Genomic DNA, 16,593 nt, shown 5'->3' on the forward strand with positions numbered 1-16,593 from the left:
AGCCTCAAAAATATAAAGAGAAATTAAAGGGGTTGAATTTGATATTTACGTTTGGAGAGAGAGAGTTTGCAGAAACCGTGGCTTTATATTTCTTAACTTGAGAGAGGGGTAAGGTTGCTAGGGTTTTGAGGAGTTATAATGTTTTTATTTTTATTTTTTATTTTTTAAATATTGTGCTGACGTGGAAAATTATGATGCCAGCAGAGGCTTCAGTTTTATATATATATAGATAATAATAATAATAATAGACGAAACATTTGACTTTTTGTTGACCGCGCCTCATTGCGCCATATGGCTACACAAATTATAGACACGTCTACATTTAAAAAACACTGAACAATTGTTTCTTTTGGGATTTTAACTTACCATTTAGTTCAATTCATTTCACAAGATATTAACCCGAACAATTGTGCTTTTTCATTTTGTTGATTCAATTTTTAGTAACTAACTAACTACATAAGATATATATATTAAAACAAAAAATTGTCATTGAGAAGAAAACATAAGTAAGGTGTACGGAGGAGGAAAAAAAGAGCAAGATTTGGGTACAGTACTTAGGTGCTGTTCCTTAAGTTCCCCTTTTAAAATTTTGTCATGTGGATTTTTTCTTATGTGATGGAAGTTTATATTTTAATTAAGTAGCTACATGACTGAATATTAAGAGAAGAACTTTGAGGACACTACCACCGACAAGCAAGCATGGGCTAGCATCCCACAACCGGAACTGGTAAAGGTATTTTGAATAGACAAATTTAGATTTGGTTATTTTGGTTAGATTGATCTAACAGTGTCTGTGATGACTTTAGATTTTTGGTCTCTCTCTTCTTTTTGTTTTTCTTTGCTTTCAGATTACTTCTTCTTTGTTTTCAACGGCATCCATTGGCGTGCTCTGCTCTGCTCTGCATCTTCTTCTATACTTTCTCCCTCCCTCTCTCTCCTACTGTTTTTCTCTCTTTTTCACGTGAAAGTTGAAACTAGATTTCTCGTAAAAGACGTGAAGCATTCAAATCTACTTTTTGAGAAACGTGTAGCCATTGAAAGAGGATAATACAGAATTTTGATTAAAAGATATAGTAGAATGAAATATGATAAGACAAAAAAGGAAGAAATAGGTGGAACCGTGGAAGAGATAAACTAAGAATGGACCCAATAATTAATAATTTAATAGTACTTAAGAATGAACCCAATAATTAAGTCCTCATGTTCACGTCGAACCTCCTTAATTAGCAATTCATTTTCGTGACAAGCAACCTGTCATAAGCATGAAAGGACTTCACATGCACTTCAAATTCGTACAGTAATTTAATTAGTGGGTGGTGATAGCCATATTTAGCTGGTTGTGACATGCAATTTATACAAGTATTAACTGTTTATTGCAGTTTTTTTATATGGTGATCAATAATTCGAGCATGTAATTATGATGGACACGTATTTCAAACGAACAAAAAAGGAAGTTTCTCTACCATTTCAGGACCATTTGTCTTTCTTAAAGTAATGGGATGCAGAAGAGTGATATTTGAAGCGGATGCAGAGCAGAGGTGGTACCCAATTCTCTGCAAGATACAGAGCTCTCGATGACGAAAATTTATTAGGTGTACGGGAGTACTGTGCAGTTCTCCTAACTAATAAAACGATGTTATTTATACAAATGTGACATTATTTGGTGATTTTTTTTATTTCATGTACTGATTAGAAAGCTGATTCATTCACTTAAATAGATGACATCGTATTATTAATTGGAAAGACCTCTTTAATAATCCTCCCGATAGATCTAATAATTTTCCCTTAATTAATGACCCCACGGTAATACTTAGCAATAATTCTAAGATTATATTTTTTCTCATACCTTTTCTCTTAATTATTCTATATGGTTGATACGACACTCAATTGTAAAAACAAACGTAAAAACAAAAGTGGTCAGTGATAGACAGCCAGTCACGCGCAGTCTGCCACATAAAAGGATGGCTGGGTGTGATTTTAGAATTATTTGGACACATTGTAGAAGACAACCATTTGATTTGGGTCCATTGAATATCTGTGTAACAAGAAATACTAATATAGAAGCATATGACATACTTTAGCAAAACATGCAGTTAATGTTGCAGACTGAAAATTATTGTTGGGTTGGAATTAAGATTAACCCACATTTCATCACTGCACCAACTAACAACTAATGTACAAGTTTATCTTTTGCGTCATGAATAAAAGTTGTATGTATCCTTAAAAAAAAGAAGAATACAATAATAGTGGTTCATTTACAATAAGAAAGTTAAAATTTTGATTTATTTTTTGTCGTTTCATTTCGATCTTCCAAAATAAATAAATAAATGAGCAAGGAAATAGTAGGAAAAATAGTAAATATATAAGATAATGTAGTGTCAAGTTTGTGGAGGACATCACATGACTCTAATATGAGATTAACCAAACAGATAGAATATATAGGTTGTGGAAATATTTCAAGACACTTCTTTTACTTCTTTATTTATTTATTTTTTTACATGTGATGATATTTCTACTTTGTCATATTCAAAAAGAAAAAGTGAATGTAAATAAAAAAAAACATGTAATGTTATTGGTGTGGTTAGTTGTATATAAACATGTAATGTTATTGGTGGGCCAAAATGCGAACTAATAAAACTTTTCAACTTTTTGTTGTTGTTGTTGATAAAAGCTTGTCAACTTAATTGATGTAAAATTCTCTGTATATATAGTTTGTTTAAAAATATTTTGTGATCAGTAAATAGTTTGTGGTTGGGTTGCGGAGGACATTAATATTCCATGAGACTTTAGATGAGATTAACCTAACAAATAGAATGATTTGAAATGCTAATAATAATAATAAATAAAATTTAAATGTATTTTGGAGTATTAACACTTTCGTTCTTCTCACTCCACTTGGGTTTGAGCAGAACATTTAAAATGAAAAAAATTTGTAAAAATGCTCAAGTTGAAAGGCATTTCTTGTCTTTTTAATCATGGTGACAAAAAGTAGAACCCTAAATCCTTGTAAATCATATACAATATGAGTGTTGTCCAACCAATAGAATCATATAAATAATATATTCTCAACTTCAATTCCAAATTGAAATCTCACAACACTCATCTTGTTGTTATTCCTGTTGAGAGTGGCCAAATCCACCGCAATTCGATATTTTCCTTACACAACTAGACAAATAGAATTCATGGTTGATAATTACTTGTACAGATTTAAAAAGAAAAAAGAAAGAAGATGAATATGAATATGAATATGAATTTTATGACATATGAGCTTGGTTTGTGAAACATCCCACGTGACCGAAGCATGTTTTGCCAAACAAGATAGAAAGGCAAATAGGATGCTGCTTAGAGAGAAGTATTTGTCAATCTTTATATCATACAATTATAGTATGTACCTCGCAAATAGCTGTTTGGAAAAATTAGGAACAAGAAAAATTATAGGTTCGGTACACTTCTCTTCCACTTTCTTCGATATGCATTTATTGTGTACTAGTTTTACCGAAAAAGAATTGTTGCTTTAATCATGAAGATACCATGCATGTGACCTAATTTAGCCAAACAAGGTAGTGTAGGATTTAGGTAAATATGAAAGTTAATATCCAATGCCTCCCTCACTTGTGGCAAAAGTGAAACCAAAAAAAAAAAAGGTATATTCAATTAGTGTCATGGACCTTTGTGGCCACCCATGATAAAACCAAAATGAAGAGGAAAAAAATTATAAAAAATAAAAAATAAAAAAAAATAAAAAAAAAAAAAGAAGGAAGAAAAAAAAAGACATTCCAGTTCAGTGAAAAATCAGGCTACATTTTTTGGGGGAGAATCTCCTAATTAGAGAAATTATCTCTTGCTAATGTTATTGTTTCGTTGACCTAAACTTTTCCATCTACCACTCACTAGAAAATGCAAAAAAAATTCCTCAAACAAACAGAGCGTAACATAATTACATTGACAAATTTTTATTCAAATATTTGGGCTCAGTATTTTTTTTTTTTTTTTTTTGAGAAATAATTACAATATGCTGCTAACTTGCAGCTCGTACCCTTTCTCCCCTAGACCTCCAAGCAGGGGCGAAGGGGGGGGGGGGGGGCGAGGGGGGGCATGTGCCCCCTCTAAACTTTGAATTTTTTTTTTCTAATAATATTATAATGACCTAAAATGCCTTATTTGCCCCCCCTGGACACAAAAGACAAAAAAAAAAAAATTATCAATTCACCGTACCTTTACTCAGTAGACTTCTCCTCCTACTACCATTCTAATATATAAAACCAATGGATCCCACTTAGTAATGATTAAAAAAAAAAAAATCTCAACATTGAATAGGATAGAAGTCTGAACACACTACACAGTAGCTTGATGGACTTTTAAAAACAAAAACGTATAACTATAATATAAAATCATGGGTCTCACTTGGTAATGATTAAAAAAAAGAAAAAATGTTTCATATCCATTAGTGACTTTGGTATTGATCTTACTAGTTACAATAGCTACTGTTGAAAGAGTTTTTTCGGCAATGAACATAATTAAAAATCGATTACGCAATTGAATAGGAGATCAGTGGATGAATGATTGTTTAGTCACATATATTGAGAAAAATATATTCAAGACTATTGAGTGTGAAAAAATCATGCAGCAGTTTCAAAATATGAAAAATCGTCGAAGGCGTTTGAGTAAAATAAGCTAGGTGTAAAAAAATAAATTAAAATTTACATTTTATGTTAGATTCTGTATGACAATTACATTATCATATAGTAGTTCATTTATTTTGTTACTAATATTGATTAATTTTTTTAAATTAATTTTTTACTTTCAATCTTGTCTTTTAGTTTTGTCCCTCTTGACCTAAATTCTTGGCTCCGCCACTGCCCCCAAGTACTTTGTGTATGGGGAGGTGTCAATTTAGCTACAAGGCGTTTAGCATTTAGGCTCCGTATTTATTTGACTGTAATCTCTTAAACATAATTACATTGACAAATATAATAAATCCCGTGTGCATAACCGATGCTAACACTGTGATATTCCTGCTCCATTTTCGGCCAATTAATTTATCTTTCATTGGCAAGAAAAAATGTGAAATATCATGCAGCAAATTTTCTGTAGATTTGAAAATTGAAACCATTATGAGTTTCTATCAAAGAGGAAATCATTATGCATGTGCAATAGAAAATGAAGTCATAGTTACTAACACAATAAATTCATATTTTTGCATGATTTGACGTGATACGTTAGGGTAATCATGCTTCTTATTTAATTAGGAAATCGAGTAAAGCATATATTATTCACACCTTTTTTCCTATCAAGGATTTAGCAGAATTTTGTAATAACTGAGAAAAGATCATTTCCATTTGCAATTAATGAATCCACATTAAATATTATAAATCTTAATATTTATGCTCATTCTTAAATAAATAAATAAAAATTCATGATAATCGATGCTTTTAAGGTATTTATTAATAAATAAATTTAGAAAAAAATTTAATACTACTTTAATGGAAAATATAAAAATTTATAAAAAAATTTGTTGTTTTTTTCTTTTACCATAAAAATATTCTAAAAATATTTTTTAAATTAATTTTCTTAAAATATTCATTAATAAATTTAGATTATATTTTATTATGACTAATCCAAAACTGACACGTGTTTTGTAAAGGTAACTTCACTGTCTCTCACAAAACGCACGTGGATAGAATTTATCAAACATCTTAGACCACGTGTCTAATAAGTAGTAAAGTCAACTGCAACTTTTTTAGCTTAGACTAGTGCACAGTGCCCTCGCACAATTGGACCAACGCACCAGTTCAGCCTATACTGAGTGGAGCCCAACTTTTTTTTTGTGAAGAAATGGAACCTAACCTCCCTTCACTACAGATACATAAATAACGTATCACATCCCATTCACAACGAAGTGTAGAAAAGTAGACACACAAATAGAACAATAATTGAGCATTTATTATTTATTAAAGATTTTGTTCTATAAAAAAGAAGAAAAATGTTATATTTATAATATTTTTATTATATTTTCAAAATAAATTTTAAATAGAAAGTTATAATTGAATAAATAATTTTAGTGGTAACTAAATTAAAGCTAATAGTAATTTATCATCTATGACATTTTGTAAGGGTGTTGTGAAAATGCTGTGCAGATCTCGTCGCACTTTTTTTATAAAGATTTCTTTTTCTTTTTCTTAAATGAGCAATTTAAGTTTTTCACGGCGCCGAAATTAGCTCCTCCATCTTCTTCCAATCTTTTTACTTATATATACCACATGCATTCTCAGTCTCTCTCACACACTCACCCAAAACATTAAACCCACTTTGTCATTATCTTCAAAAAGAAGCAAAAACAATGAATCACCTTCAAAGTTGGCCTGAACCAGTGGTCCGAGTCCAAGCCTTATCAGAGAGTGGTCTAACAAAAATCCCAGACCGCTACATCAAACCCATCACTGATAGGCCTTCACCAAAAAACTTAGACGACACTCATATTAACATCCCAGTCATTGATCTCCAAAACCTACTCTCCAACAACCAAACCCTCCAATATGAGACTCTAAGCCTCATATCAAGTGCTTGTAAAGAGTGGGGTTTCTTCCAAGTTGTGAACCATGGTGTTAGCCATGAGTTGATGAAACAAGCTAGAGAGACTTGGCGTGAGTTCTTTGATCAACCACTTGATTTGAAACAAAAATATGCAAACTCTCCAAGTACGTATGAAGGGTATGGTAGTCGTTTGGGTGTGGACAAAGGAGCAAAACTTGATTGGAGTGACTATTTCTTCCTCCACTATATGCCTGCCTCGTTGAGAAACCAGAGCAAGTGGCCAGCGGTACCACAATCATGCAGGTGCGTTTGGCTTTGTTTGTTTGTTTGAACGAGTCATCGTATTTTTCTTTTCTCATTATAAACATGTTTCTCATTGCATTACTTTAAGAGCAGTAGTAGCCAGGAATTTTCTGCGTAGCTGTAAATTATTGTCCTAAAATTTCGTTTCGGCGTCTAAGCGCTTATAGTCCATTTGGATTGAGAGGTAAGGAGAGAGAGTAAAGTAGAATAAAATTAATCCAAAATTAGTCTATTTTTAACCAACTCTATTCTATTTCTCTCTATTTCCCCCCCTTACTCCTCAATCCAAACGGGCCTTAATGTCATATATTTTTGTTCGGAATAAATTTCTAGGTCCAAAAAGATATGAATAAGGCTATGATAACTTTGTATGGTGTACAGTATACAATGATTTTATTATTATTAATGAAGTTGCTATTAAAATAGTACTAATATCTTATTATTTAGATTCAATAAGGTGAATTTTGGAATGCTCTTTCTTTTATTTTGTATTAAAAAATTAGTATGTTGTATATTATATGTCTATAGCCCTGTGCCAACTTGATTATGACGTTCAAAAGGGACTCCCTTTTTTTTTTCTAAACAATTGTTCTTAGAAATTCTGAATTACCGATAATAAGTTTGTTCATCTTTCGGCTGCCAACTGTAATTGGCATTTTGGTATAGTTTGGCATAAGCCCCCTTGTAAACCCAAAATAGTTATAAAAAATAAAATAAACTTTCCACTAAATCAAATACCAAAATCGCATGGCCACTATTGAGTAACTTCATTTATTTTTTTATTTGCTAACTAATGACCAAAAGTATAGTATTAAAATAAAAAATATATATGTATATAGTACAATCATATTCGAGAAGGCTGACACAGGCCTTTGAGGGCACTAGTTATAAATAATACAGCCTGAAAACTTTATTAGTACTTTTAACCAATAATCCTATGCCGTGTATGAAGGTGTAAAGGCATAAGCATAACCGCCTTGTTGACCTTCAATCAAAGAATGCGGATGGGACTCTTATTCTAGGTTTCAATCATTGACCTGTACTTTCAAGTACGAATTCTAAAAAATTATGTGATAATATGACTAAATTACTGATCTTAAATCTGTAGATTTAAGTTTCCGTTTGGTTGAGGCAAAATAGGGAGAATGAAAAATTTTGGATTTGTTTGATTAACAAGAAAAGATAAGAGAACAAAATTTGGATGAAAAGTCTTCTTTGCACATGACTTTTATGAATTTTCTCTATTTACCAATTATTATTTTTGTCATATTCTAACTTTCTTTGATTAAATTCATACAAACTATATTTTTTATCTTCTTACTTTTCTTTTAAACTAAACAAAGAAAATTTATATTTATTCTTGACCCTTTTATTTTCCATCTTTCCAATTAGGCAGAACTTAAAAAATTTCATAATTTTTTTTTTTTTTTTTTTATAGAATTATTAAGATTGTATGTACTAACAAATAGTATATGATTTTGTTTTATTTAAATGGAAAGAAAATATCGAAAGGATATATTACATTTGTATATATTTTCCACAAGTTATTTTACAATTATATAAACCATGATTAATTGAGTAAAAGGAAACTAAAGCAACCCTAATCGATGAGGATTGGCTTATAGAAGGCTTATGAGTCAAGTAAAATAGAATAGTTTTGAAAACATAACCTAATTTGTTTATAATGTTGGATTTATATAGGAAATTGATAGCGGCATATGGTGAAGAAACGGTAAAGCTATGTGAAAAGTTGATGAAGGTATTATCGATAAATCTTGGATTGGGGCAGGATCATCTTCAGAATGCTTTTGGAGGTACTAAGGACATTGGTGCATGCTTGAGGGTGAACTTTTACCCTAGGTGTCCACAACCAGACCTTACTCTTGGTCTATCACCACACTCTGATCCTGGTGGCATGACCCTTCTCCTGCCTGATGAGAATGTGTCTGGACTCCAAGTCCGTAAAGGCAATGAATGGGTTACTGTTAAGCCTGTTCCAAATGCCTTTATTGTCAACGTAGGGGATCAAATTCAGGTCTCTCTCTCTCTCTCTCTCTCTCTCTCTACTTTTATTATTATTGTTATTATTCATAACAAAATATTTCATTTTTGTTGTTTACTAATCTATTTTGGGGTTTCTTGTCGGCTTTGAAAAATCAATAAAGAAATTTAGTAGAACTTCTTAACTTAATATTTTCGTTATTGGAAGTAAAAATTCATTTTATAGTAAATTTATTTATTTGTTTTTTTTTGAGAAGGTATAGTAGAATCTGATTTTTCTTAATAGACTATTAAGTGATATTTTTTTTTAAACCACAGAACAATTCCCAAACAATAGTCATCTCAGATCTTATATCCATTATTCCTCTAACAATGCATTAGCTGCGCATTTGCATAGGATCCATATATTATGAAAGGGATGATGCATATATTGAATGCATAAATTACTCTTTTTCATCTGGTTCAAGCCACCAAGAGCTGGTCCTCCTATAACTTTATTTATTTATTTATGGGTGGTCCCTTATTGGTCCCTTATAAATTATAACTTTGTTTGTAAAGAAGTTGGATTTTTTATGGAAAATCAAAATAGGACAATGCAAATCATTATTGTTACTTGAAGGTTCTATTTGATGTCTATTTAGGTACTGAGCAATGCAATTTACAAGAGCGTGGAACATCGGGTGATTGTGAATTCAGTGAAAGATCGTGTTTCACTTGCCTTATTTTATAACCCAAAGAGTGATTTACTCATTCAACCAATCAAGGAGCTTGTGACCAAGGACCGTCCGGCACTTTATCAGCCAATGACATATGATGAATACAGACTTTACATTAGGACGAAGGGTCCGTGTGGCAAGGCTCAAGTTGAATCCTTAAAACACCGATGATTTTAATGTCTATGTATATGTAATGCCTAATAAAACTTGGTGGATATATGTCACTTCTGCATTATCATTTTCTTCCACCTTTTATATCAGCAACCTGTCGTTCGTTAAAGACTTGAATTGCTTTGGACAAGTAATAGACAAGAGGCTTTATCATCTTGAAGTACGTAGTTTGTCTGTGTTAATTCAGGAAACAAACGAAGTGAATCATGTGATTATATTGCTATAAATGTCATACCACATCTTCTTCTTCCCTCTAATCTTTTGAAGTAACACCAAAACGAATGTTAGTACTTAGCATTCAAGAATGCAACCTTTAAAAGTTGAGCGAGAACTTGGTCTTATTACCTGAGTTAATCTACGGAGAAAAATTAAGGACACGGTTTGTGCCTAATGCATTATTACACTGAAAAGTTAGGATATGGACATGCAATTAAATTTGGTCATGAGATTGCATCCCATGTGCCTAGTACAATTGATGTACTGGACACAATCCCAACCTTAAAATTAAAAGTAAATATTATTGAATTTTGTGATGCAACTCTTTTCTAGTTGCATGAGAACTCGAAAATATTCAAAAGATGCCATTGACTTAATTATATGATCAAACTTATTTCAGCTTGCACGAAAACTTAGTGCGTTGCTTGATTCAACTTTGGACTCAAAACCAATCATATATCATGTACAAATTTTGACCGAATTAAACTTTCTCCATTGTTGCAATAATGAAATCTCTCTCTCTCTCTCCATTTGTAAGAGCCTGCGACATTTTCACATGAGAGACCTTATATGTCACGTGCGTCTTGCACACTAATTCTCTAAAGCTCCAGACTGGGCCAAACGTGATGCATGAACACTGTCCACAGAATGAAAGGATTTAGTGAATACAAAATTAGGAATTTATGCTTTTATATATGTACCATTTTCAAATTAGATTCAATTGATCATATCACTGACTTTTTGGTAATGTGGGGACATTTATAATGTAATAAAGATCGGCACGGCTTGAAAATAAGAGCCACATCAAAAGGGGCATGGCTTTCTATAATAATGTTAACATAGATAATTAAGGGGTGTAAATAAATGAAGTGTTAGTCTTTGTTCTAAGTAAAAACAAATAAGGAAGGAGTGTTAGTCTTTATATATCTTATCTTGATGGGATATAAAAAGAAGAAGACGTTTCTCAAAAGAAAAAAGAAAAAAAAAAAAAAAGACAATCCAAATTGGCTTTCCCATTTCTTACTAGGCCTGACTAGAAACTCGCAAATTCGGTAATGTATAATATTGGTAATTAGTTCGAGGAAGTAATCAATATATAGCATGCTCGAGTCTTGTACGAGTATTTGCTAAAGTATTACGCAATTTGTTGTACATTCTTCTTACATAAAGTTTATCATGTATATAAGATTTACGTTTATGAGAAAGAGATGTAGAATACTAAATTTATAGAATAATTTTGGGTCTACATTTTCAAAATAGTTCAAACTAAAATTTTTGTTCTTGTATACTTAGCAAAGTTTCATTTTTTTTCCCTACAAACAGCCAAAAAAGAATCAAGACTTCATTTGATTTGCTCTAGTACCCAATCCGCACCGATCTCCATTGGCAGAACCTCAACCAATCCTTCAAGTCCTTTTATGTCATTAGTAGGAATTCGAACCAAGCAAAATTTATCTCTAAACTAGATTAAGGAAAAACTGTTTAAACTTTTCATATATCTATATTTTGAGTGTGAATTTGTAAAATCTAACCGTTGGATTTTTTATTTTTTATGTTCTTAACATACATATCAAATTTTATTTAAATTGGATGTTATTTTATTATTCGATCAATGAATTTATTTTTTTATACACAATTTCAAATTACAAAAACTTGAAATTAATTTTAACATTTATTTAATGACATAGAAATTGATTTTTGATTCTTCTAAAATTTTGCAAGCATGAATGATATGATAAGAATATGCAATTCAACAATTAGATTTTCAAAATTCACACTTAATATAATGATGTATAAAGATTTTGAAGGGATTTTGTCCAAATTAGTTCGGAAAAAGAATACTTTGCTTACAACTCATCCAATTTTACCCACAAATGCAGTGTCGATTGCACGATGAAAGCTTAGGTTGATTTCCAAATTATTACTATGTATATATAGCAATAATTTGGTGAAACTTAGAGGGATAAATGGTAATTAATTAATTCTATTCTCTTTTCTGAAAGGCAAAGTGTAATTTGGCCTTCAAAATGTTTGTTTTATTTTCACATTTTTAATAAGTACTTTAATTTAGATGAAAAGTCAATTCATGAATATCAACTTTTGACGTGCATAATAACTACGTCGAAGATATTGTTCTATTCCAAATTGTGGACATCATCATCGTTGAGTCTTTAATTTTTTTTAGTCCATCTCACCAGGGAAATTAAGAAATTTTTCTCCACGGTGGGATCCACAGAAGGTAGTGAGAGGCTTAACACATAAAGATTTTCGAGTAGTCAAAAAAATCAAAATAGCTGTGCTTTCATGGAGTTAAAGTGAGCTCTGGGCAACTCGAATCTTTGTAGGATCATTGAGTATATTTGGGCCACAGTAAAAGGCTTGGTGCAGAATATTCCAAGTTTGTCTTGTGGCTTGGTGACTTTTGCTGTGGTTCTTTGAATGTGACACTGTATGTGTCACAAACACGACACGTAATATGTATGTAATGTTCATATAGATAATTAAGAAATGTAAATAATTGAAGTTTTATGGTCCGTTTGGATTGAGAGGGAGTAGAGTAGAATAAAATAGATTTAGTACAAAATTAGTTTATTTTTAACTAACATTACTTTACTCCCCTCCACTCTTCCTCCTTCCCCCTTCCATCCAAACAGGCCATTAGTCTTTGTTTTATCTAAAATCAAATAAGGAAGGAGTACTGTTGGTCTTTATATATCTTATCTTGATGGGATATAAAAACAAGAAGACAATCCAAATTGGCTTTCCCATTTCTTACCAGGCCTGACTACAAACTCGCAAATTCGGTAATGTATAATATATTAATATTGGTAATTAGCTCAAGGAAAAGTAATCAATATATAGCATGCTTGAGTCTTGTATTTGCTAAAGTATTACGCAATTTGTTATACATTCTTCTTACATAAAGTTGGGTCTTACATGTTTATCATGCACATAAATTTTACGTTTATGAGAAAGAGATGTAGTATAATAAATTTATAGAATAATTTTTGGTCTAAATTTTCAAAATAGTCCAAACTACAACTTTTGTTTTGGTATACTTAGCAAAGTTTCAATTTTTTCCCTATAAACAGCCAAAAAAGAATCAAGACTTCATTTGATCTGCTCTAGCACCCAATCCGCATCGATCTCCATTGGCAGAACCTCAACCAATCCTTCAAGCCCTTTTACATCATTAGTAGGAATTCGAACTGAACAAAGTTTCTTTTCAAACTAGATTAAAGAAAATTGTTCAAACTTTTCATGTATATATTTTTTGGATATGAATTTATAAAATCTAATCGTTAAATTTTATGTGTCTTAAATATGTTCTTAACAGGTATATCAAATTTCATTCAAATTGGATGTTATTTTATTATTCGATCAATAAATTTATTTTGTACGCACAATTTTATATTACAAAAACTTGAAATTTTAACATTTATTTAATTACATAGCAAATAATTATCTTTGATCTTCTTAAAATTTTACAAGCATGAAGAGTATAATAAGAATTTGCCATTTAACAATTAGATTTTTAAAATTCACACTTAATATAATAATATATAAAGAGTTTGAAGGGTTTCTCTTCTATCTAGTTTGGAGAGAAGCTTTTATTCTTTAATATTTAAACCCCTGCAATGACCTCCCCGTGCTATCGAATACTTTGCTTACAACTCATCCAATTTTACCCACAAATGCAGTGTCGATTGCACGATGAAAGCTTAGGTTGATTTCCAAATTATTACCATGTATATATACTTTAAGGGGTAAATGGTAATTAACTTATCCTATTCTCTTTTCTGAAAGGCAAAGTATAATTTGGCCTTCAAAATGTTTGTGTTATTTTCACGTTTTTAATAAGTACATTAGTTTAGATGAAAAGTCAATTCATGAATATCAACTTTTGACGTGCAAAATAACTACGTCGGAGAACCTCCCTTATTGTTCTATTCTAAATTGTGGACATCATCGTTGAATCTTTAATTTTTTTTAGCCCATCTCACCAGGGAAATTAAGAAATTGTTCTCCACGGTGGGATCCACAGAAGGTAGTGAGAAACTTAACACATAAAGATTTTCGAGTAGTCAAAAAAAATGAAAATAGCTGTGCTTTCATGGAGTTAAAGTGAGCTCTGGGCAACTCCAATTTTTGTAGGATCATTGAGTATATTTGGGCCACAGTAAAAAGGCTTGGTGCAGAATCTTCCAAGTTTGTCTTGTGGCTGGTGACTTTTCCGGTGGTTCTTTGAATGTGACACTGAATGTGACACAAACATGACATGTGATATGTATATAACAAATTAATCATTAGATAGATTCAAATTTTTTCTCACATTTTTTCAACTTTTAATTTTCGCACATGTACAAAAACTAGTATTATTTTAGAGTACAACTAGTCAAGAGGTGGCTGATGATATTTTATTTTTTGTGTTAACCACCTACATTGACCTTGGAACCAATTGCAACAAGTTTTATATGTTCTTTTATTTTTATAAGGATAGAAAATAGAAAGACTTCCATCCTTGTAATCTCTATCATGTAATGAATACTATAAATTGAAATTATATCTTATATATTTTTTTTAAAAAAAATCTTACAAATCTCACATTTATAGTGTGTTGAATTAAGAGAAATATGTAGATTATAAGGTCATTAATTTAATATTTTAAAAATGGATTAGATCAAATTGTAAGGGATTTGAACGGGATCTTTGTCTCTTAAGTCTTAACGGTGACTATAGCTAGTAAAGTTAAAAGTATACTAGGCAATGTTGTGAATGTTAACAATTTAATGCAAAGGAAACAATTGGCATTAAACATGGATTTGATTTAATTTCTTTTCTCTCTCCCCCCATTTTCTTTCTTTCTCTCTCTCACACTTTCCACCTTTGGCTTCTGTTCTGATAAGATCATAAGAATAATATTTTCTTGAAAGAAAAGCAGCCAGCCAGCTAAATTAACAACAGTACAGCATGGGCTGCCCTAGTAAATATTATTAATTACAATTTCTTTTTATCCAATGTGGTCACACTCAATCCCTATAGTCTCCCAAGAATCTTTTTAAATGCAGTTCTAGTTGTGGAAAAGGGAGTGTACTCACTGGTAGTGCATTCCTGGTCCCAAAAATAAAATTATGATTCTAGTAGCTAACAGTAGACTCGGTAATTAAAGATTTTGTTATTCAACTGACACTTCTTACCTTTTATATATTTCCAACAAAAATGTTTAGAAATTGAAACTTTAAATTCCTTTTAACCCATTATAAATTTAGGGTTTAATTTACCTCAAGTACTTTTTTTAAAAAAAATTCATTTTGTTTTAATGAGAGATTGCCACTTTATCCACTAACTAAATAAAAGGTAAAGATTGAAATCCACTATCACTGGTCATTGTGAATTTAAAACAAAAGAACATATCTAATGAAAAAAAATACTGAAAATAAGTCAAAAAAAAAAAAAAAAAATACTGTATTTGAGCCAAAAGTAATAATAAAACCTCTATCTCTTATGGCAACCACCGCTATAAAAGTTTATTGGGACTTGGTGTATTTGGCCGGAGGTCAAAGCTTGCTTACATGCAAATGCAATGACAAGATCGAGTTGGGAAAGCTGCAAGCAGTAATGTTTGAAGGAGACTGCAAGAATGTATGTCATCTTTAACTTTAACCCAGACTTTTCCTCCTATTGGAGGATTCAATCAATCATCCAAGATATCAATAATATCATTGATGTCAATGTCATCCTAAACCCAGACTCTTTTTCCCATTGGTAAATTCAATCAATCATCCAAGATATCAATTTGCTCTAATCAGAGCGCGAAGAGTGCTGCTCAGTATGTTTGAAGCGGTGTCACCACGTTGATATGGTCTTGGGGTAGACCCACTTGGGCCGAATCTTGACACCCAGGGACTTGTTGAAAGGCCCATTGGGCTTTGACTTTAAGGGTTTTCCCCTTTTAAAGGGCCCATTCCCATGTCATTTATTCCCAACTGGGTTTTGTTTTAGGATTGAGATGGGTTGGTCCCCATGCTTGTAAAATTTAGGCTTGTATCAATTCAAATCTTAATCATTTTTTTATATATAAAAAGTAGACTACTGTACAACTGTTCATATAGATGTAGACTTTTTCATTTTTAATATGTCAAGCTTTTATCTTCAGTGAACCTTCTTTTTGGGTAAAGGGAAAAACTATTAACAACAAAGAGGTAAGGGTACTTGTTTTTTATACATCAACCATTCTCGTAAAATGTTTTTTAAAATAGTTGATTAATGGTTATCTTAAAGGTACTCGTTAACTAAACCTCACTATACATGAAGTAGCTCCATGAACATGTGAGTCTCATTATATTTATATATATATATATATATATATATATTACTTTTTGAGGGTGGGATTGGTTGTTTGTTTTGGATTTGAGTAATAAACAATAAACATGAAAGCTATTTCAAATCATTTTGCACCAGGCCCATATAATATACAAGTTAGGGGCCAAAATGGCCCATTAGCATTAATTTTTGAAATATTTAGCAACAGAGCACTGTTTCGGAAATAATTAGGGAAATACCACTTTTTCGGGCCCTATAGCGGCGTTTTCCTGCAAAATTTTTTTATAAGTCCCATAACAGGTTCAAGGGGCCCTATAGTGGCGTTTTT

The 16,593-nt window shown here is 31.4% G+C and overlaps 1 protein-coding gene across 1 annotated transcript; it reads left to right on the plus strand.

Moving 5' to 3' along the window:
• The first annotated feature begins 6,270 nt into the window (after positions 1-6,270).
• LOC115953352 (probable 2-oxoglutarate-dependent dioxygenase JRG21) lies at positions 6,271-9,957 on the plus strand. Its single transcript, XM_031070969.1, has 3 exons — positions 6,271-6,837; positions 8,539-8,872; positions 9,480-9,957. The coding sequence occupies exons 1-3, from the start codon at positions 6,341-6,343 to the stop codon at positions 9,723-9,725; spliced, it is 1,077 nt and encodes a 358-aa protein (XP_030926829.1). The 5' UTR covers positions 6,271-6,340; the 3' UTR covers positions 9,726-9,957.
• Positions 9,958-16,593: the final 6,636 nt, after the last annotated feature.

This window comes from Quercus lobata, chromosome 7 (assembly GCF_001633185.2).
Source record: "Quercus lobata isolate SW786 chromosome 7, ValleyOak3.0 Primary Assembly, whole genome shotgun sequence".
In the NCBI taxonomy this organism is placed as follows: Eukaryota; Viridiplantae; Streptophyta; class Magnoliopsida; order Fagales; family Fagaceae; genus Quercus; species Quercus lobata.

What these genes read in the sequence shown, in the direction of transcription:
- LOC115953352 (XM_031070969.1), top strand. Translation starts at nt 6,341, where the DNA reads ATGAATCACCTTCAAAGTTGGCCTGAACCAGTGGTCCGAGTCCAAGCC. An exon ending in GCGGTACCACAATCATGCAG is followed by an intron (nt 6,838 to 8,538) that starts GTGCGTTTGGCT and finishes GGATTTATATAG; the next exon opens with GAAATTGATAGCGGCATATG. An exon ending in ACGTAGGGGATCAAATTCAG is followed by an intron (nt 8,873 to 9,479) that starts GTCTCTCTCTCT and finishes ATGTCTATTTAG; the next exon opens with GTACTGAGCAATGCAATTTA.